We start from the raw sequence: 26,532 nt of genomic DNA, 5'->3' as shown, positions 1-26,532 counted from the left end.
TTGGAAGCTTTGACATAACTGAATCATTGCTATTTTGAAAGCAAAACACTAAAATAGAAATTATATTTTAAAAGGGTTTTCATGATAGTCTAGGGAATTGGAATGAAACTCAAGTAGAAATGGGGGCCACTAAACCATACATAAAAATTCTTGAAGCACACAAATTGACTTAGAAAACCATATATTAACATTATCTAAGTTTTTTTAAATTGCATTTGTTTATTTTGTTCCCCAATTATGTTTTTTCCCCAATTACATTTTATTCTGATTTTGTAGCTCTAGGGATGGTTGTGGGCTCCATGCTGGTAGACTGTGTTTTTGACATCTCTGGTCTAGGGGTTTCAGAACATTGAATCAATAGTCTTTTCATGTGCAGTGTTTGCAAGAGCAAACATTTTTAAAAAAAATTTCTTTTCTTCAGTTTTAGAAATGATAATAATTTACCTGTAGCAAAATATGATTCCCAGCTTTCAATAAGAAAAAAAAAAACACTTGGAGAAGATGGGTGAATCCTAAATATAACAGCTTTACTCATTTTTTATGCTGAAGAGAAATTGAATCTAGAGCCCTGGAATCTCAGAGTAAAAAAGAAACCTCAGAAGCTATCTAGTCTGATATATACTTGAACAAGAATCTCCTTTTGATCAGAACCCAGGTCAAAAAGGTCACCTAGCCTTTGTCTTAGGCATCTTGTAAGGACAAACTCACTTCCTCCCAAGACATGCCACTTCATTTTAGGAATTTGGAATACATTTTCTTCTAGAAATCATATTATAAATTATACTTAGTCTCCCAAGATAGCACACAAAAAGCCTATTACCAATGATGTAACTGAACTACCATAGCTTTAAAATAAAAATGGAAAAACAATAAGAGGGTTTAGAACTGGAAATTCTAAACTGGAAGTTTCTACAGAAATTATTGAATCTAACCCTCTCAGAAATCAGGTCCAGAGAAAGTGGCTTCATACCTATTTTTAATAACTAAAAGAGACATTTCACATTTAGTGGTTTTTTTCTGGGGGGTATTTATTTTATTTAGTATTTTATCCTCAGCCTTACCTCAAAGATGAGAAACTGCTAATTTGCTATGTAAAAAGACATACGTAGGCCCCCAAATATTAAGAAGTTAAAGATATTCTTTACTTGGCATAATGCCTACGTCTATGCCCATTAATTTTAATCATACCTTTTTTCTTTGTCAGATCATAAGGTTTTTACAGTGCTTCCCAAACACCTGGTATTTGAAAGCAGGCCTTTCTTTAATGAGTGGGAATGTAGGATACTTCATTCCTTAATTTTAAAATAACCTATACTCTTCAAAAAATCCTTTTTAGATCTGCACAAGCTAATTTTGGAATAACTTTAACATTTCTCCTAGAACTTTAGATGAATTATTTTAAAAATTGTTTTAAAGGTATCAGTCCTTTGTCTTTAACTTAAACCTCACTAAAGCTAGATAAATACAGAAAATTTAGGAATGATAAAATAGGCACAAAATGTGTAAGGATTATATCACTTTTAACGTAGTTTAGCTACATACATAAGTTATGTAGAAGAGTATAATTGTGACAGCCATTTGCCATACAGCATACAATGACTGAAAGGTGACTAAAGCTATAATGCACAACAATAATATTTTACCTTTTACAAAATTGTGAAACAAATACAATACCTCATCTATAAAAGCAATTGACATTTCTTCTTGAAATTTTGATATTACTTTGTAATTGTTGACTTTTTTTTAAAAGATGTGATATAGCGTAGTGGCTTACATATGAACAGAGGAACACTGAAGCAAAATGAAGAAGACAACTATTCATATGGCATTAGAGACCCCAAATTCACTTTGTAAAACAACATTTGAGGGTTGAGAGAGGATCAAAGTAACTTCCCAAATTGAGAGGTTCTATTTTCTTTCTTTGGTCATGCAATATTTGCTAACCGCAGTTTTTATATATATATATTTACTTTAAAAGCCACCAGCTTCATTTTTAATAGAAAATTTCCATAATAATCTGGATTATAGTATAAATAATATTGGCAATGACTTTCAAATAGAATCCAGAAAAATTTGTTTTTCTGCTACTTTATAGCCTCATAGACCCTCCATGAAGGAAGCATCCTTAGACATTTTTTGGAACCTCTAGGAGTGAAAGTTACCATTCAGAAAGAGAATGAATCTTGAACCAATTCAATAAGTAAAGGTCATCTACAAACCTGAAAGATGCAAATGTCTAATGTATTTTTCTCCCTCTTAATTTTTTACTTACCATTAAAATGATTAGAATACCAATAGTTCTGAAAAGGAGCCAGTCCATTGCTTCTGATTTTTCTTACATACAAATCCAAATGCTTTTCAATTTTAGTCCTGGGCACCTGGACCCCGTGTCCTGCCTGCTGAAGAGGAAGGTGTGCTTGCTTAGTGATGCTTTTCCAGGAGGGCATCAGAGCTCATTCTGACTTCCTCTGGGTGAAAAACTAAAGATGCTCTATAATGACTCTGTTTCCCCACCCCAAACCCCTGGGCTGGTCTGAAAGACTTGCATCGTTATTGCTCCAGGTAAAAACGTAGACACACCTTGCTTCTTATTGCAATGAAACCCTTTGTTGGACACCAAAGAGAAAATTTTACAGAGTGAGGACAAGATTTACGGGGAAGATACCCAATGAATAATAAATTACTCACAACATGAAAAATAATTAAAATGCTAGCACCTATCATCATCTTGAATAAAATTAGTAGGCTTCTTCTTACTGCCAGTATTAAAAAAGCAAAATTATATATACTGTCTACAAATACACATGTCTACCAGAGTCCCAGCTTCAAGGAACAAGATGTACATCCTAGAAAATTCTATAGTCATTTGTCTTCCTTAGGTCAAGAAGTACCTGGCTGACAATATATTGCAAGGAAAATGAATTGGAAATGAAGCTAATATTCATTGGTTCTGTACATCCTCTCAGTAAATTCCTTGCTCATGACAAGGCATTCATCCTCTTTATTTGTAGAAGTGGATTGTACTTACAATGCTGTCTGGGAATTTCCTACTAGAAAGAGATGTATACATTTGGGAGAGTGCAGGGAGGAGATTTAAAATAATTAGAGGATTGACGATATGTCCTAAAATAAAAGAGTAAGATAATGGACACATGCACCTACTTATAAGGAAAAGACATCACTTTAAAATGTGAAAAAGAAATTAATTCCTAGGTAGAAGCATCATTTAGGTGTTGTACATGCAGTAATAAATACTTGAATTAAAAGTGGAGAATTCAGTCATAATTCAGATATTTACAGACGTTAAATCAAAAAGCTCAGCATTATGTAGAGAAAACAACTTGAATGGCTGACTGTATTTGAAAAGGTGAATAGCCTGTACAAATGTTCGGAATTGGGAGCCATCATGTTATCTTCAGGAACCAGTACAGACAATGGTTTGGCTGAAGTGGATGGTTTACAAGGTGTTGCAGATGGTTGTCCATTATGAGGAAGGGAAACTAAGTAAATTGTTAGAGTTAATCAGAAATGGACTCGGTTGCCTCCATAGGTAGTGAGTTCCCCATTACTGAAGGTTATTTGCTGTTATTGTTGTAGAGAACATTCATCTCACGTTTCAGGTAGGACTAGATAACCTCTGTTGTCTCCAAATTTAAGATTTTATGATCTATGATAAATTACAGAATGTAAACTTATTTTTGTCTTTTTATTCCCTGTCCTATCACAGCATCTGACCAATAGTGGTTGTTTAATGAAATCTTGTTGAATTGAATTGGATGGACTTCGCATAGATATTTAGCATGATCATTTAGAGTGGTCCCAAAAGCATTGCCTTTGTTTGGAGCAATGGGATGTATCTAACTAAGGGGAGAGCCTTCAAACTCAGGAGTCATTTCCTAACTTGTCTCCAGAATAGTATCCCAAATGGTAAAGAAAAGTGGCTCTTGAATGTGTGAATGAATTCCATTTCAATTTAAGTAAGCTCACGAAATGTTAGTAATATTATTTGTAGGAATAATTCTGGATTTATATAACTTTTGGTAACCAGTATCCAGAATATCAACACAGTAGAAATGAACGAAATGCCTACTGGCAATTCACTATAATGGAATCAATCACATTCGGTGTACATTGACCTTTCACGAATTTCACTCTGTGAGAGAGAAGGAAGCAAGAAGCATCAGTTATGTGGTGCCATGATTACCCTCTAATATAACAACACTCTGGTAGACAATCTTTTCAAGAGTATTCTCTTTTCCTTCTTCACCCCCAACCCAATCATCAGTTAGATCTGTACCTATTTTTGTTTTCTTCTATTTGAGTAGAAGTTCTGGTTCCCCTACTTTCCTTTGTATCTATAGATTAGCAAGTTATAATGAAAAATAAAAGGCACATTCAACTGTTTCCATAGCAATCATCCCAGACCCATTTATTCTCTGATGTGTATGGCTTTCTTTGAGAGATACTCTAGTACCTTTACAATAAATATTTAGGGGATACGTGCGTATATATATATTGCACAGTAATGCCAAGTGACTACCACTTTGCATGAAACTTTTATCCAAAGTGTCAATATCATATAATCAAATGATGAATGAATTGTCGACTCATTCTTTTTTCCACTTAAAGTATTGAGTCCATGGATTATCCCATTACTGAAGTGTATTTCTATAGAATCTGAGAGCAAGAAGGGAGGTCCAAATCTGTATATGACAACAACTTCCTGAAATATCCCTAGCAAATACTATGCTAGATGTCATGATGCTTCTGTTTAAGGGTCACCGTTATTTTCTGAAGCAACCCATTTCACTTTTGGACATCTCCAAATTTTTGGTAGCTTTTTTCCCTTACAGCAAGAAAAAGCTTAATATTTTAGCAACTTTTACCAACTTTATCCTTCAGCAACTTCTTGTGACAAGCAAAATAAGTATAATCTTTTTGTTTCTCAACATGACAACTTTTCAAATATTTTTGCAATTCCTTTTAGGTCTGTTCTATTAGCATCTGGAATATCACTATTTGGCAGAAACCTTAAAAAAAGAAAACACAAATAGAATGTAAGCCTTTTAAGGGCAGGAACTGTTTCATTTTTGTCTCTGTATTCCTGGGGTCTAGCATAGAGTCTGAAGCAGGCACCTGGCACAGAGGATAGAGTACAGGGACTATTGTCAGGAAGACCTGAGTTCAAATATGGCCTCACACATTTTACTGGTTGTGTGACCCTGGGCAAGTCACCTTGTTGCCTCAGTTTCTTCATCTGTAAAATGAGCTGGAGAAGGAAATGGCAAACTTTTTGATCATCTTTGCCAAGAAGAGCTCAAATGGAGTCACAAAGAGTCAAAAATGACTGAAATGACTGAAACACAAGAGCAGCAAGGCATAGTGCCTGGTACATGGTAATGCATTTAATAAATGCTTCTTAGTAACTGAGTGATGCTATTTATGATGCATTTGGAGCTCTTGGCAGTAGATCTTTGCTTTCCAAGGACCAGTATTGGTCTTGAAAGACTATTTTAGATGTTAGAAGAAAAAAGGAACATAAAATACTCATGGCCCTAAGCTTTGGCTGTCAAATGGTTTCATAAGATGATGCAGATGCAAAGGCTTTCATTTCCACAGGCCTGAGAAGGTCTGGTATGTAAACAATAAAGTCTGTGTTGTTTTTGACCTAGAGCAGTGGCTGTGAATACTTGCCTGTCTGTACAATTTAAGATAATGGCCCCAAAGATAAACATCCTGTCTCTTCATTGAAGCCAATTGATTTATGGCAGCAGATAGACAGAAAACCAGGCTAGGCAGTGGGTGGTAGCAGGCACCAAGGATAAAGGTAAAATTTTCTAAGGGTACTTGGTGTAAATAACAAAAGGATAATTTTAGTTTATATTCCAAATCAAACTTACACACTAGCAAATAGCCTTGTTAAGTCAGGTTAAGAATTCTCTATGGTACCTTTGGGATCTGTGCCACACATCGTGTGCTACTTTTAAGTTGATCTAATCTCAGAGACTGTCATGGAGAAGTATCATCTGACTCGTGATCCAGACCTAAGGCTCAAGGCAATCAAGACAGGCATCAGATTCCACAATCTGATATGTCTTTGTTTATTGTTCCTGGTGTCACTGACAGGGTCAGGCTAAATTGTGAAGTCAGTGAGGTTTGTGTCTTTGGCACCTCCCACTTCCTTTTCCAGTCGTCTCATCCTTCAGCTGTGATCTGCTCCCCTCCCTCCCTGCATGTCCCTGTCTCACTTTTAAAGCTATTCCTCTTATTCTCCCCCAGTTTTCCAATACTCTTATGCTGTCCAGACCCCAGAAAACAAAGATCTGGTAAAATCCACCCAAGGAAAATGAATGGACCATGTTTTAGGAGTTAATTTTAATTAATTTTAAGGCCACATCTTAAAAGGGGACTTTCTAGAAGCAATGTTTGACCCCAAAGGAATGTCTCCAACAGTGGGATTTTAAGAGCTATGTGACAGAACAGTGAGGGAAATATTGGGAGATTTCCTGGACTTCCCAAATCATATCACATAGTTGAACTCATACTGACTGCACATAAGTGAATAAGAATAATAGATTTATTAATAATAAGAATCATAGATTTAGAGCTAGAAAAGTTAGACAGAATAAGAATACAGGATCACAGTACTGTATTACCTCTTCAGGTTAATTTGAATCATGCATTTTTAGCTCTCAAGAAGAATCTAGTAGCTTCCCTATTCAAAAAAAAAACTCTTTGATGGAATTTTTGCTATTTGGAATTACCGTCTGCTTCTTGGTAAGCACAGTTGGTAGAAGGGTAAGTTAATTGAATGTCACAATTAAAAAAATATCAATCAACCCCTAAAGAAGTCAGAAGAAAAAAGTCTTTTTTTACAGTCTGTTCTCTTTTTGATATCTCTGAAGCTTTCAACTACTCTCTCCTCATTAAAAGGTTTCCTTCTTGGCTTGTATAGTACCAGACTACTGTGTTTCAGGTGGACTCATAGAATTTTGACACTGGTAGGCATTTTAAGCATCATAAGATATAGCTCTTTCATTTTGCAGATGAGGAAGTTGATGGTCAAAGGAGTTTACCACTTCTTTAACCATTCCACCACCCCTCTAACTAGAGCACTGTTCCTGTAGGACTCAGTCTCTGGTACCCCTGTTCTTTTTTTTCCTTAATTCTCTGTTCTTAAGGGAACTTGTGTATTTCCTTGGCTTCACTTGTGCATTCCCTTGACTTCACTCTAAGGATAACTTTCAAGTCTGTGTCTCTAGTCTTGAGTTGTTGTTTAAGTCATAGTCTTATTTCTGTCTACTAGACATTTCCACACCAATATCTGATCACTTCAAATCCAGTACTTCTGAAAATGACCATCAGCTTCTTATTTCACTTCCAACAGCCAACAACAACCGCAGCAGCAATAACTTTCTCCTTCTTCAGGGCAGGAACTTTTTCACTTTTGTATCTGCATTCCTTGTGCCCAGGACCTGGCATATGATAGGTTTTTAAAAAAGTACTTATTGATTGAATGATATTACCTTTCTTTAGTCTCCCAGTATAGAAACATTGTGGTTACCTTATCTTTTTCACCCCTCACATCCATATGATCACCTTGTCTTGTTTCTGCTTTTTGAATTTTCTCTCATACCCTTCTCTTTTCTTCTACTTCCACTGCTGCCAACTTAGTTCAAGGTCTTATCACTTCACATCTCATTTGATACAACTCCTTTCTAACTGGTCTCCATGCCTATGTTCTTACCCAACTCCAGTTCATTATATACAGCACTGCTGAGATGAATCTTTAAAAAGCTTGCTTTTTTATTACTCACTGCCCTCTTTAGAAGATTTCAGTGGTTCCTCATTTTTTAACAGTAAAGTGCAGACACCTCAGAATATCTTTCAAGAACTTTTATAATACACTCAAATTACTGATCCAATTTTATCCTCTATCTCCTCATTTGAAGCTTCCAATTTGGATAGATTGGTCCTGTAAACATTCTATGCTCATTCTTACTGTTATATCTTTGACCATACTGTTTCATCCATTAGAATATTTTCCCATTTTCCTTAGTTCTGTCCAAATTCTATGTGATCTTCAAGACACAGCCAAAGTCCCATCAACTCAATAATATTTATGGGCAAAACTTCTCCCTTCTCTGAAATTCTGTAGCATTTGCCGGCCTTTCAGATAGTAAAAACCACAAAGAAAGGAAGTGTTATGAAATTTAAAATATGATTATGGAGCAAGGATATACTAATAAAGATCAAGGAATAGTTTCATTTATATTCCAATAAATTTTGGGACAAAATTTTGATTATGAGATTTTAAGCCTTCTTGAAATTTTAAAACTTTTTTTCTCCTTTGTTATTTTTGCCCTAAAAATTCACCATCATTACTAGAAGTAAAAGCCAGTTCAAATCTATATGTATTAAGTCTCTATTATGTGTAGAACAAAGCACTAGGTATTGGGGAAAGTTATAAATTTAATATGAGACTGGTCACTTCTATCATGTAACTTTCAGGGAAGTAGAGAACTTTTTAAAAAAATTTTTTAAAGAAAACTTCAAGTGACGAAGTGCTTGCTTCAAGGACTGAAGGATAGGGGTGAAATTGTGAGAGTTCATTTATTCCCTAGAAGTTTACCATAGAAAGGACAGATAAATTGGTTAGTAGGTTTTGCCCAATAAGTCATTCAACATCTCTGGGCCTCAACCTCCTTATTTGTAAAACAGGAGGATTGGACTAGATAATTTCTAGGCTCTCTTTGAGTTCTAAATGAACCTATGAAGAAGATAGTGGCAGTGGAAACAGATGGGTCAAAATCTAGGACCTTAGGAAAATAGAAAATAGGTCAATAGGTGAGGCATCTCCATGAGATATTTTAACAGATATTCCCCCACTCCCCCGATTCCTTATCTTTTGACTCTGTATCTTCATATTCTAGGCCATAGCAGCCACCACCAGTCATTTGGAGGAAGTCTCACTGTCATTGCTTAGAAGAAAGTGAGGTTCAGAGGAGGGGAAGTTCTCATTCCTGCTACCTTGGGTGGCGTTTGAGGATGAGCTCCCACCCAGTTGAAGTGCTGGAGGCTGTTTCCCATGGGCGCTGCAGTACAGGGTGGCTAGACCCTAGAGTGCTATTAGGCCTGTGGTTTTAGTATATTCAGGCTTCCTGGGAGTCTGATTACTAGGAATAGTGATGTTTCTATTGGATTAAGTTTTTTAGACCCAAGAACTCAATGGACCTTGGCATTGAATATGTTCACAAGTTAGAGATGGTTTGTTCTTCATTGTATTAAACTTTCCTGTATATATCTCATGTCATTCTAATTAGATTTTAAAATATTTATGGGTTAGGATAGTGGCATATATGCTCTACACTTTGAGCTGGAAGAAAGGGAAGGCTACATGGAGGAGACAGAACTCAAGTTGAACCTTGGAAGATGGCAAAAATTCTTAAAGGCAAAAATGAGGAGGGAGCTCACTGCAGGCTGGAGGGGGAAGTGGACTCTGTGTGAATATGTGGAAATAAGAAAGGATAAACGGCTAATTGTCTACTTGGGTTGGAATGTGTGAGGTAGAAATTAAATGAGAACAATAGGTTGGGAGCAGATTGTTTTAATTTGTTTTTTCCCTATTTAAGAAACATAATTTTCTCTCCCTCTCTCCAATTCCCTCTGTGGAAAAATAAAGAAAACCAATTTTTTTTTTTTCTTTTTGGAGGGCAATTGGGGTTAAGTGACTTGCCCAAGGTCACAGGCTAGTTTTTGTGTTAAGTGTCTGAGCCCGGATTTGAACTGAGGTCTTTCTGACTCCAGGGCCAGTGCTCTATTCACAGCGCCACCTAGCTGCCCTGAAAACCAAAACTCTTGAAAAAAATATGAATAGTCAAGGGGGTGGCTAGGTGGTGCAGTGAATAGAGCACCAGTCCTGGAGTCAGGAGGACCTGAGTTCAAATCTGGCCTCAGACACAACACAAAAAACTAGCCGTGTAACCTTGGACAAGTCACTTAACTAACCCCAATTGCCCTACCTTCCCTCCTCCAAAAAGTAAAAAAGTATGAATAGTCAAGCAAAACAAATTTCTATGTTGGCCATGGATTGGTACAAAATTGTGAAGGGCCTTAAACTGCATCCTAAAGAGTTTGCATTTTTTTCTCTAGATGCAAGAAGAGCCAGTGAAATTTTTAAAGGTTAGGGTTGTGCTGGTATTTTTATGATAGGAAGATTTGATAGGCATCATTTTGGATGAACTATGGAGAAACTTGATCCAAGGAGACCAATTAGGAGAGTATTAGGATAGTCCAGGTGAGATGTGATAGTAACATGACTTGAGTGGTGACTGAGTAGAAAGAAGGAGATGAATGTAAGAGAGATTATAGAATTAACAGAACTCATAACCTAAATGGATATTGGGGCTGAGGGAGAAAAGTAAAAGATTTTTCCAAACTTGTAGAAACTGAGAGTGTGGTGGTTTCTATAGAAATACGGAAGTTTGGTGGAAGGGTATACTTACTGGGGAAGATGAATTCAACTTTTTGCATGTTGACTTTCAGGTCCTGATAGAATATCTAGGTGGACGTGTCCATTGGACAACAGGTACTGAAGTTCACAAAGTGACTAGGACTGAATATATAGATTTGGGAGTCAACTGAGTAAAGGTGGTACTTGCATCCAAGGGAATGAGTGAGATCACCCTAGAAGAGATCGTAAATAGAAGGGCCCCAGATTAAACCATGAGGGAAATCCACACAGAATGATTGTGAGAGAAATGATGAATCAGCAAAGGAGTTTGAGAAGTGAATGATCAGACTGGTAGAAAATCCTGGAGAAAATACTATTACAGAAGTCAAGAAAAGAAAGATTATATTTGAAGAAGCAATGTTCAACAGAATCAAGAATTCCCAAACCGGGGCGGCCAGGTAGCACAGCGAGTAGGAGCACCGGCTCCAGTGTTGAGATAGACCTGGAGATCGAATCCCGGGCTCAGACACTTAGCACCCACCCAGAAACACCTGGCCGTGTAACCTTGAGCAAGTTACTTAACCCCAATTGCTTAGGGGTGGCCAGGTGGCTCAGCAAGTAGGAGCACCGGCTCCAGTGTTGGGACGACCTGGAGATCGAATCCCGGGCTCAGACACTCAGCACCACACCCAGAAATAACTGGCCATGTAACCTTGAGCAAGTTACTTAACCCTGATTGCTTAAAAAAAAAAAAAGAATTCCCAAACCATTTGTCTATTTATAAAGGCAGAGGGTGAAGACCCAGGAATCCCCCACCCCCACCAAAAAAAAACCAAACAAACATAGTATATAGCACTTGAGAGACTTATGACAACCATGTAGAAATCTGGTTTATAGTTATCAGAAGACAGAGTAAGGTGTTAAGGAGTGAGTAAGGGATGAGAAATGGGGTCAATAAGAGTAAATTACTCTTGCAGGCATTTAGCAGTGAAACAGAAGAGAAATATAGGATAATAACTCGAGGGAACAGCAGGGTCAAGAAAAGTTTTACTATTTTTAAAGTCTAGAGAGACCTGAGAACATTTGTAAGCAGTGAAGAAGGAGCTAGTAGGTTGTGAGAAACTGAAGATAAGGGAGAGAAAGAATGGTCAGTGGGACAGGCCCCTGAAGAAGATACAAGGGACTAATATCCAGATATATATGGAAGAGTTAACCTTTGAGAGGAGAAGGGTGACTTCATTCTGTGCTGGTAGAAAGAAAGACAGAATGGATGAAGATGTAGAGCAAGGGTTCTCAATCTTTTTTTACATTACTTCTTTTAGGTAGGTCATAATTAGAAAAATGCTACAATCTGCCCAATGGCTTCTTTGAAAGTCTGGTGAAGTCTATGAACTCCATCTTAGACTAAAGTGCTTAAATGCATAAAATTTTTAAAAATTATAGAGAAAATCAATTATATTGAAAGTCATCAAATTTTTTTTAAAAAAAGTTAATGGTCCTGAGGTTTAGAACTCCTGAGGTAGATGGAATTTGAAGTGTTGATAAATTGAGATGTGTGAGATCACAGAGAAATGGTCTTGATTTTCTCTAAAGATAATAAAAAACAAACAAAAAACAAAAACCCCACACATCAAATTGATCTTGATGAGTTTAAGCCATCATTTCTGGAAGAACTGTATTTCAGGGTAGTAAAAGAACTGGTTACTCTGGTTGCTGAGCATGTCAAGGCTGCTGACAGTGTCAGATCTGAAAACAAATGACCAAAACGTCACACAGGTTATGTAACTGCTGTGAACTCTAAAAATGCCAAAGATCTCACACAGGTTATCACAACCACAGTTAACTCTGAAAATTATCAGAGCTTGCACAGGCCATCACAACCACAGTTAACTCCAAGAAATAAAATAAAAACAAAGAGTTAACAGTGGTCAAAAGCAAAAAACTTTCCTTATTCTGGGAGGAAAGAAACTGGACACATGTGCCCAAGCATATATACACACACACATACATACATATACACATACACACACACATATAGCAATGGTTGCAGAAACAATGAGACAAGTTGGGTTCATAACAGGACGTCATGACCAGAACATGGTTTCTGTAGGTACTTGTCCAAGCTCAGGGACAACCTGGTGCTGTTGTGAAATGATTCTGGGATTTTGGTATGGCAGAGTTCATCCAGATGGTGAGCACAAAGGATTGTTGTTATTCCAGGCTCAGGGCACAGCTTGCTTACTGGGCCTTAGCCCTGGAAAACAGGATGTCTCCTAATAGTAAAAAGAGAAGGGTGGTCTTGGCATGGGAATCCTGTAGTGATCTTTAAAAGTTCCTGGAGGAAGAAAGAGGTGCTTCAAGTCTGGAGAACAACAGATGCTTTTCAAATTTTCTAAAACCAGGAAACAAACGGCGTCTTATATGCCTGACGCCACAGAGCCTTCAATGTTCTTGGATGATGTCATTGTGTGGTTTTCTGCTTCTCTTTGCTAGACTGTGTATCTAAACTCTCCATTGGACACATCATCTTTACTGACTGAAGACAGTCTCTTTTGGGTGTGAGATGATCTCTACTAAGCACTACATTGAATTTCCATTAGTCTCTGGCATTAACTACTCTCTGCTACCACCTGCTGGTCCTTATCCCTTCAAGGCTGTCTTGCTTTCTGCTTCTGTCTGCTGGAAGTATATCTGAGAGGAAATGTCTTGCCTTGCAAGGAAGGGATAAAGCTATTTTAGTCCAGGGCGTTCCCTTAGGTCATGTAGTCTGAGGCTATAACAACTACACTTAATAAAGGCTAGAATTAACTCCCTCATTTGAGATGCCTGGCCCCAGACAATTATCTGATTTGGGGTTAGGAAATTCCTTTGAAACACTTGACAAATCCCTTATTGTTAATCTGTATTCGCAACAATTTTGGGTACCCCGCCTCAAAAAGGGATGTGTTGGTAATATTGGGTTGACAACACTGCTGTCATATAAATATTATCTCAAGTGATCCTCAGAAGGATCCTGTGAGATAGGTGTTATTATTATCCTCATATTACAGATAGTGAAACAGAGACAAAAAGAGGTTCACTGATTTACTTGGGGTCCCATAGCTGGTAAGTGTCTGAGGTTGGATTTAAACTCAGATCTACTGCATACTAGGGCCAGAATTATAGCTGCTAAGCCACCAGCTGCCTAAAAGGCACAGATGGCATACTTATCAAATTGAAAAATAACATTAAACTGTGAGAGATAACTACCAAGACATTGGATAATAGAGTCAGGATAAAAAAAAAGACCTGAATAGGCTAGAACATTGGGTAGAATCTAGTAAGATAACTATATGGGCGATTTCCCATAGATCCTTTGTAAAAATCTATATACAAAGTCTGAGAGTTTTCCTTGCAATCCATTATATGGCTAGCAGTGCAACAATTGAGTTTTGCCTCCATTATTCTTTATTTTTATCCATGACTACCCTACATGCTTTTTTTTTAATTCCTATATTTCCTGGATGATCTCTTTTGTATGACTTCTTGTAGGTGGGTCGTAATTAGAAAAATACTACAACCCACCTATGGCTATTACATGATTCTCCATTATCCTGTGGGTCAGAAGCATATAGCATATAGAGACATGATAATGTCATTGTACTCTGACCTGGTTAGATCACATCTGGAGTATTTTGTTCAATTCTGGGTACAACATTTCAGAAAGAACATTGGTAAAATGGAGAATGTCCAAAAAAGAGAAGAATCTAAATTGGTGAGGGGATTTGAGATTATGCCATATGAGAGCTGGTTGATGAAAGTGGGGCTGATTTTCCTGGAAGAGAGATTTAGGAGGGATAAGAATATTTGAAGCATAGTCTTGAGAAAAAATGACTGTACTTGATTTTCAAAGGCAGATCTAGGAACAATGAGGGGAAGTTTCTGAGACTAGAGAACATGAAGGCATTGATGATCAGGATTAGCAACAGATTGAGGAGTGAGGATAGAGTCTACTACCATAGGAGGCTGAGGTAGAGTTGAGACAGGTCATGGGAAATGAGGTTAATGATCAGTAAGGGTTCTTCCCAACTCTGATAGTATATGAATCTAGAAGTCATAAAAACCCAAGAGATCCATACTGGTCATTTATTTTTGTTGCTGTAAATATAAACTCTTTGGAAATTACAAACCAGGTTTTAAAATTGCAATCAAATTATAGTCAGGAGCAAACACCCAAATGTGCCAAGTTAAACTTTATGTGGAAGCTTGAAAGATGTTATAGAGTTTTAAGAATCCCCCGTCATTAAAGAAGAGTGAGTAGTTAGTGAAAGAAAATAAGTTAAAATAGTTAGATGACTGAAATTGGTGAATAACCATTCAGTGGAAGGAAAAAGTAAACAGTAACAACCTGGTCATTTGTTGTCTCAAATCAATTTGAGAAATACCTAAAAGCAAACTATAATACCTCAAACAGTTTAAAGTTTAGTTCATATATAAATTAAATAATCTGAGACATGGAATCATATTGGAATATACCTCACTAGATATATTGAAATATTCTAGGGCGATGAGAGTTTGCTAGGAAAAATAATTAAATTGGTATAAAATCAAAAACTTAACAAATACTGAGCATCTACAATGTACAAAGGCACTGGTAGAGAGTATTAGACTGAAAGAAAAAAGTTAAGACTTAGCTTAATATGACTAGAAAAGAAGATGAACCAGTTAAGTAGGGAGACCAAGAGATAGCAGAAAAATAGTCTATATTTTCCATTGTTATCCATAAAATGTCAAGAGATTTGAGCTGTAGTGCAAGGCCACTAGCATGTTGGGTTGTTCTTCTTAGAGGATTGATAGGAGGCCTTAGACAAGAGTCACAATTATAGTCTGGGCAGGCATGAATGGCTTTTACTCTGTATTATTGGAGGGAATATGGAAGCTAATAACAGATACTGCCAAGTATCTAAGTGCTTCCTTTGTTAGCTTATTTTGGATGGGACCTATGAGATTTCATTGTTGTGGGGAATTCCCTAGGGAGGTAGTTCTTTCTATCAGACTGTTACTTCCTTTACAATTTAAAAGCCTTACAAAGTTGCTAGGGAAGAAAGAGGACTTGTTCAGGGTCATGGAGCCAACTGGAACTGTTCTTTCAGTCTCTAAGAGTGGTTCTCTGTCAAACATACCACATTTCCTCTCACAAGTACTTAGTTAAATATTTTGATTTTTTTTGTAATTTTTAAAAATTTAAACTGAAATACAAAATAAGAAAAAAAGGAACATTGCCACATGTACAGCAGAACATGAAAAGATTCAAAATGTAAAGCAATAAATTTCCATTTCAAGAAAGTCTTTATGATAAATACTACACATTGTGTTCGGAGCTGTCCATCTTTTCTTTACTTCATTGTAGGTTTTATTTTGTTCTCTCCTGTGCATTTTTTAACTTTCTTTTTTCCCCTCTTTCACTCCTCCACCAAGAAGGCAACAATGAAGCATAGGTGTACATGTTTATATATGTATACATGCACATGTATGCATGTATACATATATACTCATTCACATATATGACACACACAAACATATATTAATATTTAAAGACATATATACATATACTTACATATACTTAGATAGCTATAATCATACACAAATATACACACATACATTCTCCGCATCTATGTAAGACCATTCTGTTCTTGTTTGTACTGTATCTCTGAAGGTGGATAACATCATCCTTCATAAGTCCAAGTCTTTCCATATTTTTCTAATACTCATCATTTCCTACACCACAGCAATATTCTAATTATATTATACAATATAATAATATAATACACTTAATCTTCTAATATATGCTTATATACTTATAAACTATAATTCTGGTATAGTTTAAAACAATATTGATTAATATGGCTGACATACAGTGTAGTTTCCCTCTTTTTTCTTTTGATTAAATCTATTTTAACTTTAACTTTGTCTGAGATAACGATCATTGCCCCTATTTTTTAAATTTATAAATTCTTCTCCTGATCTTAATGTAGTATCTTAATTCCTATCCCTCCTGATTTCTCCACTTTACTTCTGCCTGCAACTTTGCCCTCCTATTACTTAGCCTACCCGCCCCCTCAAGGATCCATCCCTTACCTCCTCCCCTCCACTTTTCCCCCTTACCCTCTTATTTCTGTCTGAATTTGGAAGGCTTTTATAGCCTTCCAAATATATATATGTTGTTCCCTCTTTATCCCATTCCCATTAATCTAGACACCTTTCTATACCCCCCCCCCTTATCCTATTCCCTCACCCTCTTATTTCTTTATAAATTTAGAAGGCTTTTATTTCCTTCTAAATGCATATGTTGTTTTCTCTTTAACCCAGATCTGATGTGAGTAGGGTTCCCTCTAAAAATACCTCCCCCTCCCTATCCCCATAGCCTTTAATATCTTTCTGAATTTAGAAGACTTTTATACCCTTTTAGATATATTGTTCCCTCTTTACCTCATTCCTAATGAGAGTAGGATTACAGAACTACCAGCCCTCTTCCCTCATCTAATTCCTCTGTGTCAGTTTTTCCTCTGACACCTCATTTGTATAAGATAATTACTCCTTTTACCTTTTCCTGGACGGTATTCTTAGAATCACATCATACTCAGCTCTTCTCCGATCTTTCTTTAGAACTACCCGATTACTAATTACAAACTTAGACATACAGTTTACATTTCCTCATATAAAAGTAAACTGTCCTTATTAAGTCCCTTAAATAAATATGTATATAAATAATATACATATAAATGTTGATTATATATTTAAATATAGAAATTTATGTATATATAAATATATAAAATAAAAAAGAATAAATATGTGTAGACTAAAAAAGGGAATATTGTTTGGCTACTTAACTACTTAGCTGACTTTGGGGACTATACTTCCAACAGGGTGAAAGACATTGTTGTATTCTGCTACTTACTTTGTCACCTTAGATAAATCACTTAATCTGAGTCTCACTTTCTTTATCTGTCAAACCAGGGGATTATATTACATGATCTCTAGGGTCTGTTTAGCTCTAAATCCAAGGAAAGGGACCCTGTGGTCACAACAATTTTTACCAAGGAAGGGAAAATATCCCACAGTGTAGATGATCTGTATATATATATTTGCTTCCCCCCCACCCCCAAAAGAAATTCTTCAAAGATCAATCCAACTTTTTATTTTTAATTTTTTTTGCGGACAATTGGGGTTAAGTGATTTGCCCAAAGTCACATGGCTAGTAAGTGTGTCAAGTGTCTGAGGCCAAATTTGAACTCAGGCCCTCCTAACTCCAGGGCTGGTGCTCTATTCACTGTACCACCTAGCCACCCCTCTACTATTTATTTTTAAGAAAGTTCTTTGAAGATGACTTGCTAAATCACCTGGATGCAACCATGCCATCTTGGGGTTGATTTCTATTTCCCCCTGCTCCTAAAGGAAGGCTCTTTTCACACAGTATGCTCCAAATCAGTGCTTGATATTTTATTGACTAAATCTACACGTCAGCTATTTGCTGAGTCAAATGTGAAGGAAAGAATAGAAAGGAAGTGAAAAAATTATTTCGGAAGATTTTCATTGCATTTGATGCCTTTGGTTGGGGTGCCTTCCATAAATCTCTCTCCACTCCAATCTGCCCTCTACTAAGCTGTCAGAGTGATCTTCCTAAAGTGAAGGTGACATTCCTCTGCTCTCTCCCCTACCTCCCTCAGTGAATTCTAGTAGCTCCCTATTTATGTCCAATATAAAATGCTCTGTCTTTTAGAACCCTTCGTAACCCTTGCACCACCTTTCTGGTCCACTTGTACCTTATACTCCTCCAGGTACTCTGTTATCCAGTGACATTAGCCTCCTTGCTGCTCTCCAAACACGACTCTATTCTCTTTTCTAGACATTATCACTTGTCCCCCATTCCTGGAATTCTCCTCATTTCTACCTTCTGGCTTCCTTCAAGTCCCAGATTTGACAGGAAGCCTTTTCCAATGCCCTTAATTCTAATGCCTTCCCTCTCTTGATCATCTCCAGTTTATTATATAGGTTTTTGTATGTTCTTTCCCCCGTTAGACAGTGAACCCTTTGAGAGATTTTTAACTTTTCTATCTGTAGCACTTAGTACAGTATCTCCTTCTCTGGAGGTAGGTGCTTATTAAAATGTATTGATTCACTGACTGTACCCGTTGAGTTACTGTGATGAAATTATTTCAGTTGGTTTATTTTAATTCCAAATGTTCTTATAGGTAAGATGTCCATGTTAGGAAAAAATAGCAAACAAAAATAATTAGGGTTAAAATTTTTTACTAGTATTTTTTACTAGTATACCAGTATAGTATAATACTATAGTATTACTCTTACTAGTATAGGAAGCTAGATCTCCATTCTCGGTATTTTTTTTTACAGTTATCTTTTTTAAAAAAATTATTACTATTTCCCCTCAATTATATGGGAAAACAATTTTTAGCATTCATTTTTACAAAATTTTGAGTTACAATTTTTTCTGCCTGCCTTTCCCCTTCCAAAAATGGTAGACAATTCGACATAGGTTATACATGTGCTATCATGTAAAACATATTTCCGTATTAGTCACAGTTGTGAAAGAAGAAACAGATCAAAAGGAAAAAAAATTCTTAAAAAGAATAAAGTGAAAAAATATGCTTCAATCTGTATTCAGAATCCATCAGTTCTTTATGTGGATATAAACATTTTCCTTCTTGAGGCCTTTGACTTGACTCGGATCATTGTGTTGCTGAGAAGAGCTAAGTCATTTGTTGGTGATCATCACATAATGTTGCTGATACTGTGCACAACATTTTCCTGGTTCTGCTCATTTCACTTTATATCAGTTTGTATAAACCTTTCTGGGTTATTCTGTAATCTGCCTGTTCATCATTTCTTATTACACAATAGTATTCTGTTACATTCATATATCACAGCTTGTTCAGCTATTCCCCAAATGATGAGCATCACCTCAGTTTCCAATATTTTGCCACCATGAAAAGGACTGCTATAAATATTTGTGCACATGTAGGTCCTTTTCACTTTTTTATGATCTTTTTGGAATAAAGACCTAGAAGTGGTATTGCTGGGTCAAATGCCCAGTTTTATAGCTCTTTTGGGCATAGTTCCAAATATAGCTCTTTTGGGCATAGTTCCAAATTGCTCTCCAGAACTGCTGGATCAATTCTCACTTCCCCCAACAGTGTATTAGTGTCCCAGTTTTCCCACATCTCCTCCAACATTCATCATTTTTCTTTCTGTCATATTAGCCAGTCTGATAGGCATGAGATGGTACCTCAGAGTTGTTTTAATTTGCATTTCTCTAACCCAAAGTGATTTAGAGCACTTCTTCATATGCCCATAGATAGCTTTGATTTCTTCATCTGAAAATTGCCTGTTCAGATCCCCTGACTATTTATCAATTGGTAAATGGCTTATATTCCTGTCAATTTGACTTGGTTCTCTATATATTTGAGAAACGAGGCCTTTATCAGAGACACTTGCTGTAAATATTGTTTCCAAGCTTTCTGCTTTCCTTTTATTTTTGTTGTATCGGTTTTGTTTATACAAAAGCCTTTTATTTTAATGTAATTAAAATTATCTATTTTACATTTCATAATGCTCTCTATCTCTTGTTTGGTAATGAATTCTTTGCTTTCCCATAGATCTGACAGGTAGACTATTCCTTGCTTTTCTAATTTACTTATAGTACCACCCATTATGTCTAAATCATGTACCCATTTTGACCTTACCTTGCTATATGGTGTGAGATATTGGTCTATACCCAGTTTGTGTCCTATTTTTTTCTAGTTTTCCCAGCAGTTTTTGTCAGTGAGTTCTTGTCTCAAAGGCTGGGATCGTTGGGTTTATCAAACAGTAGATTACTATAGTCGTTGACTACTGTGTCTTGTGTACCTAATCTATTCCACTGATCCACCACTCTATTTCTTAGCCAGTACCAAGTAGTTTTGATGATTACTGCTTTACAATATAGTTTGAGATCTGGTATTGCTAGGCCACCTTTCTTTGTACTTTTTTCATTGATTCTCTTGACTGTTTGTTCTTCCAGATGAATTTGTTTTTATTTTTTCTAGCTCTCTTAAATAATTTTTTGGTAGTTTGATTGGTATGGCACTGAATAAGTAAATTAGTTTAGACAGAATTTTCATTTTTATGATATTGGCTTGGTCTACCCATGGGTAATTGGTTCCAGTTGTTTAGATCTGACTTTTATTATGTGAAAAGTGTTGTGTAATTGTGTTCATATAGTTCCTGGGTTTGTCTTGGTAGGTAAACTCCCAAGTGTTTTATATTGTTTACAGTTATTTTAAATGGAATTTCTCTTTCTATCTCTTGCTTCTGGGATTTGTTGGTCATATGAAGAAATGCTGATGATTTATGTGGGTTTATGTTATCTCCTGCAAATTTGCTAAAGTTGTTAACTATTTCAAATATTTTTTAGTTGATTCTTTATGGGCCTTTAAATATACCATCATATCATCTGCACAGAATGATAGTTTTGTTTCTTTGTTTCCCATCCTAATTCTTTCAATTTATTTTTCTTCTCATTGCTATAGCTAACATTTCTAGTACTATATTGAAGAATAGTGGTGATAATGGGTATCCTTGCTTCACCTTTGATATTTTTAGGAAGGCTTCTAGTTTATCCACATTACAGATAATGATATCTGATGGTTTTAGGTAGATATTGCTTATCATTTTGAGGAATTCTCCTTTGGTTCCTTATACTTTCTATTGTTTTTAATAGGAATGCAGTCAAAAGCTTTTTCAGCATCTATTGAGATAATTATATGATTTCTGTTGGGTTTGTTATTGATATGGACAATTGTGTTGATATTTTTTCTGATATCAAACCAACCCTGTATTCCTAATATAAATCCTACCTGCTCATAATGTATAATCCTTGAGATAAATACCTGTAATTGTCTTGCTAATATTTTATCCAAAATGTTTGCATTGATATTCATTAGGGAAATTGGTCTATAATTTTCTTTCTCTGTTTTAGATTTTCCTGGTTTAGGTATCAGCACCATGTCTATATCATGAAAAGAGTTTAGTAGGACTTCTTTGCCTATTTTTCCAAATAGTTTATGTAGTATTGGAATTAATTGTTCTTTAAATGTTTGGCAGGATTCACTTGTCAACCCACCTGGCCCTGAGGATTTTTTCTTAGGATATTTATTAATGAGTTGTTCAATTTCTTTTTCTATGATGGGGTCATTTAGGCATTCTATTTCCTCATCTGTTAATCTAGGTAATTTGTATTTTTGTAAATATTCATCAGTTTCACTCAGATTGTCAGAATTATTGGCATAGAGTTGGTCAAAATATTCCCTAATGATAACTGAATTTCTTCTTCATTGGTGGTGATTTCATTCTTTTCACTTTGGATACCATTCTTGGTATTTTTAAGGAATGAATAAGCATGACATCTTGTTTATTCTCTGTGTTAGGAAAAACGCTAACTGAAGAATTTTATTTACAAGTGTAGTGCGAATAACTTTCAAAAAAATTTAGCACACAATTTTATTTTACTGGGAATAATACCAAAACATATAAACATTTTAAGAAAAACATATCTTTCTTCGGTCATACAGAAGTATGATATATTTCTCAAAATCACATTTCTCAAGGCACAGAATATTAATTTTGATTTTTTTATTAGTTCGACTTCAGAAATTTTGACTATATAACAAAGTATATAGCAACCATACATAAACAATTCAACAAAAACAAGACATCGCTGACCTTTGATTTGTAGCTGGATAAAATTAGCACATGTCAACATTTGAAAAATAACTAAAAAATGGAGTGTATAAGATATACCAAGAGGTGACTGAAAGTCAAACCAGCAATGTCTGAGTAATGAGATTGAGAATAAAATATTCCAGGTTGGGGGTTAGGGAGATGGATTTGTTCCGTGCTATTATATTTTTGCTAACACAAAAAGGACAACAGTTTAAGTTCCTAGTCAAACCCTTCAAAAAGGCAGGGTAGAAGGCAGAGAGAGATCTGAAACTCAGTTAAAGCCACCAACATTATAAGCAAATGCTGTACAGAAAAGCTCCTTTCTAATTGTTCCCCATTTAATATTTTCCATGTATCAAACTAGGTCCCCTTGGGTATTCCCACAGTACTCCCCTGCCCTCCCCCCAGATGTGTTTGTGAGCATTTTATTTTTCTCAGCCCTGTAAACTATATTGTGGCAATATGTTTATATGAGACATGGATATACATGAATAATGCTTGCTGAAAATGATAGTTAAGAGATAATGTAGTGCAAAGTCCCTGATTACAGAGGTGATTTAGCTTTGACTAGCAATAGCAACCACGATTCCTTTCAATCTGCACATGCAGTATTCCTGGCAGATTTGTTTGTTTATTGTTTCTATCATAATTACAAACAATGGTGGATAGGAGAAGGAATTAAATAAAGATGTACATCTGAAGACTTGTGGCTCTATTACTCGGTAATGTGAACAGCCTTCACCACTCTAGTCAGAGCTTACAGAGGAAGTCATGCCCATTCTCACTGCTCATCACCAGCCAGGAAATGTAAGACTTTCTTTTGGTTTTCAGAACTCTGATGTGTCTAAGGACCTTGGAGAAAATTATGCCAAGTCCCAGGGTCCCTTCTAGACTCGTCTTTGTCTATATTTCAGCAACATGAGCAGGTGTGCCCCGAAATATCCTCTTCCTATTGTTACTTTCTTATTTGGCTTTTCCTTTCCAGGGTCTGTTTTCTTAATTAAAGCTCTTTTTACCATTGAGATGGGGAGATTTAGGGAATATTTAAAATAAATGTCCAATAACATCCAAAAGAAATCATGCAGTGGTTAACTTTTACTCAACTACATGGTATATTTTTCCATATATATTAACTATGAAAGCAAAATAGTACTTTGTACACAATTCAAAATTTTTCCCAAACACATGAGCATGGTACCCGTGCCCTTTTACCAGAGCAATACGGCAGGCAGTTCAATCCAGAGCAAGCTAACCAATGAAACCCCCAAGCACAAAGAAGATGATGTCCTATGACTAAGGGCCTACTTTACTCCCAACTTGGAATATGCCCCAAATACAACATCTACCTCCTGTCTTTATTCCACTTTCAGATTTTCATTAACACTAATAGAAGAAATGACTGAATTGTACCCAGGAGAGGTTTTCCTGATAACAGAGTCACAGGATCTTTCTCTCATGCTGTGATACTTGAAGGTCACCCCATTATACTTTAATTTTAGAATCTAGATGTGCATTATAAATAACAAAATATGCTGTTTTGGTGTGGGGTGAAATAGTTAAATTTTGGCCACAATCGCCACAGAAGAGAGTTCAGATACATTCACTGCTTAGAATATTGTATGGTGCTGTATTTTGTGATCCGGCTTCGAGTTGTACTAGGGGAAGCTGATCCAATGGTTTGGTTAAAATGATCAGAATTCCTCACATGACCAAGTGTAGAACTGCCACTCAGGCCACTGCTGTTCAGACCTATACTACCCAGGCCACCTCCCCCACCTCCCAGGCTGCTCATCTCAATGCCACCCCCACTTACACCAGATCCACTCAAGCCTATTCCACCTCCACTCATGGTAATAGCACCTCTGCTCACATTACTGCCAAGCACACCACTAACACCACCACCACCACTGATTCCAGTTACCCCAGCACCAGAAACAACTCTCTCTGTTACAACTACATTATGGGCACTGGATAAATCAGGATGAATGCTTCGATTGCCCATCAGACCAGAAGTTGGTCTAATTACTCTTTCAGTCACTACCACATTTGATGTCTCTCTGGGGTCAGGAATACTCAAAGAAGTAGCGAGTCTGGAATTTGGTGCAATCACCCTCTCTGTCACTACAACATTGGACCCTTCTCTGAAATCAGTAAGATCTAACATTCCTGGGAGATCTGAGCCAGAGATGGGTCCTACCACCCTCTCTGTTACCACAACATTAGAGCCATGCCGAGGATCATGAATGTGTACTGGGGGTTGCAGGGACCCAGAGGTGGTATATGACTCAGTCACTGTAACATTTCCATAGCCCAGAGGATCAGGTATAGGCATAGGATGCTGAACACCAGGCCCAGAGGGATAGGTGCTCTCAGAAACAACCGTGGTGGTACCAAAATGTGGAGACATTGGTGGGTGTCCAATGGAAATATCATTTCCCGGGGGAGGGCATTTGGGTTCGGTGTTCTCTGGTGGCCAAGCGAAATCAACATCTGGATAGGAATCAATCTCTTTTCCCAGGCTAATATCTGCCAATTTCTTAAATTTTGGCCCCAAAGTGTCTAAGTAGCTGTCATCCTCGTCTTCTCCAATGAAACTACAGCAGCCAATGGAGCCAGCAGAAGAGCCAACCCCTTCAATGTCATAGATAAGTAAACAATCATTTGATGGTCTGCTTTCATCTTCATCAGCATAGGCAAATGCTTTCTAAATTTTCAAAAAAAATTTAAAAAGTTATGCATACATTTGAACATGTTAAATAGTAACTTTTCCTTTTTTGACTATTAATTTCTTAATGAAAGAAACTATGAAAAAGAATATTTTTTAAAAAATCTATCAGATGTCTAATTTTTGAGATGTATTTTTTTCTGTTCCTCCTTCTAGGCCTTTTTCCTTCACCTCCCCCATCTAACTATTTCAAAAATTATATGTTACATGCAAAGTATTGTGCTCAGGTTGATTCAAAGGTAAAATTGAACCTAATCTCTGTCCTTAAAGCTTATGCAGTCTAGCAGTAGAGATTTAACATCTACACAAATAACTAAAATTCAAAATAGAACACAATAAATATATGAGAAGTATAACATTTTATATTTATAAATATAATATAAAAATAAATATAATATTTTATATTTATAAAAACATATCTGATGAGAGGATATCTTAGGATCATAGATTCAGAACTTAGAACCTTGGAGGTCATTTAGTCAAATCCTCTCATTTTATAGAGGAGGAAACTGAGGCCCAAAGGTTTAAGTAACTGGTCCAAGGTCACAAAGGTAGAGACAGTGAGGGGATAAAGCCCTTTAGTTCAAATCCTATGTCCTTTCTATTGCACCAAACACTGAAAAAATAACACACCTGAGGAAGTTACTCCCAACCATTTGGTTGGCAATCATTTGTAATCACCAATTTGCTGACACCTAGTATTGATGATGTCTGTGAGAAATGAATGACTTAACCTTATGGACCCACTCTAGTGGTCAATTTCCATCTAGCTCAATTTCGATGGAATGTACTATGATAATACAGATTTCATAGCTAGTGTTCACAGAGGTATTTGCATCAGTTCTCTGAAAATTTGGAAGAAGGTACTTAAAGCTGATGGTGCTCTTTGTGCATCTCCATGTATGATGCCTCTCATCACACTAATGACTCTGAAAGAGGAGAATGGAGCTCATCTTGGTTTGTTGGTGTGTAACTTTCAGGTGGAATTATGTCAAGAGGCCAGGAAGATTTATCCAAAATATTGTTTCCAGAAAGAATGGAAGAATTTGACTCTGGTTGACGCCCTTTTTCATATGAAGAATTGAGACCCATAGACCCTTTGCCAAGTAAAAGAGCCTACAGCCAAAACACTTGCTTTTTCTCCCATGTGCTGTTTATAATATTGTACTATATATTCCTAGGATGAGGAACCAACTCTATATACTTTGTATAGTAGCTAGTAAAATACCATATTTAACAACTAACAACAATGACGACAATGACGACAACACCACCAACCACAAATTTTAATAAAGGCAGCCAGGTAGTGAAGTGAATAGAATGGTGGACCTGGAGTCAGGAAGACCTGAGTTCAAATCTAGCCTCAGATACTTACTAGCTTTGCGACTTTGGGTAAGTCCCCTAACTAATCTCTGCCTCCATTTTCTCAACTATAAAGTGAAGATAATAATAGTGCTTATTTTCCAGGGTTGTTGTGAGGATCAAGTGAGATGACATTTTGCTTAGCACAGTGCCTGGCACATAAAAGAGTTTAATAAATGTTTGTTTCCTTCTTTCTTTCTTTCTTTCTTTCTTTCTTTCTTTCTTTCTTTCTTTC

The 26,532-nt window shown here is 36.4% G+C and overlaps 1 protein-coding gene across 1 annotated transcript in view; it reads right to left on the bottom strand.

The window, feature by feature from the left end:
* Positions 1 to 21,974: 21,974 nt before the first annotated feature.
* Positions 21,975 to 26,532, bottom strand: part of DSG1 (desmoglein 1) — a 53,783-nt gene continuing 49,225 nt past the window's right edge. The window contains exon 11 of the mRNA XM_069099537.1: positions 21,975 to 24,914. Coding sequence (XP_068955638.1) covers positions 23,811 to 24,914 — 1,104 coding nt within the window. The 3' untranslated portion in view covers positions 21,975 to 23,810. The remainder of the gene's footprint in view (positions 24,915 to 26,532) is intronic.

This window comes from Petaurus breviceps, unplaced genomic scaffold (genome assembly GCF_028583685.1).
Source record: "Petaurus breviceps papuanus isolate PSGF00001 unplaced genomic scaffold, PetGlider_PUasm1.0 38, whole genome shotgun sequence".
Classification (NCBI taxonomy): domain Eukaryota; kingdom Metazoa; phylum Chordata; class Mammalia; order Diprotodontia; family Petauridae; genus Petaurus; species Petaurus breviceps.
Note: the sequence above shows the minus strand (reverse complement) of the source record. Positions and strands in the feature narration are given on the sequence as shown.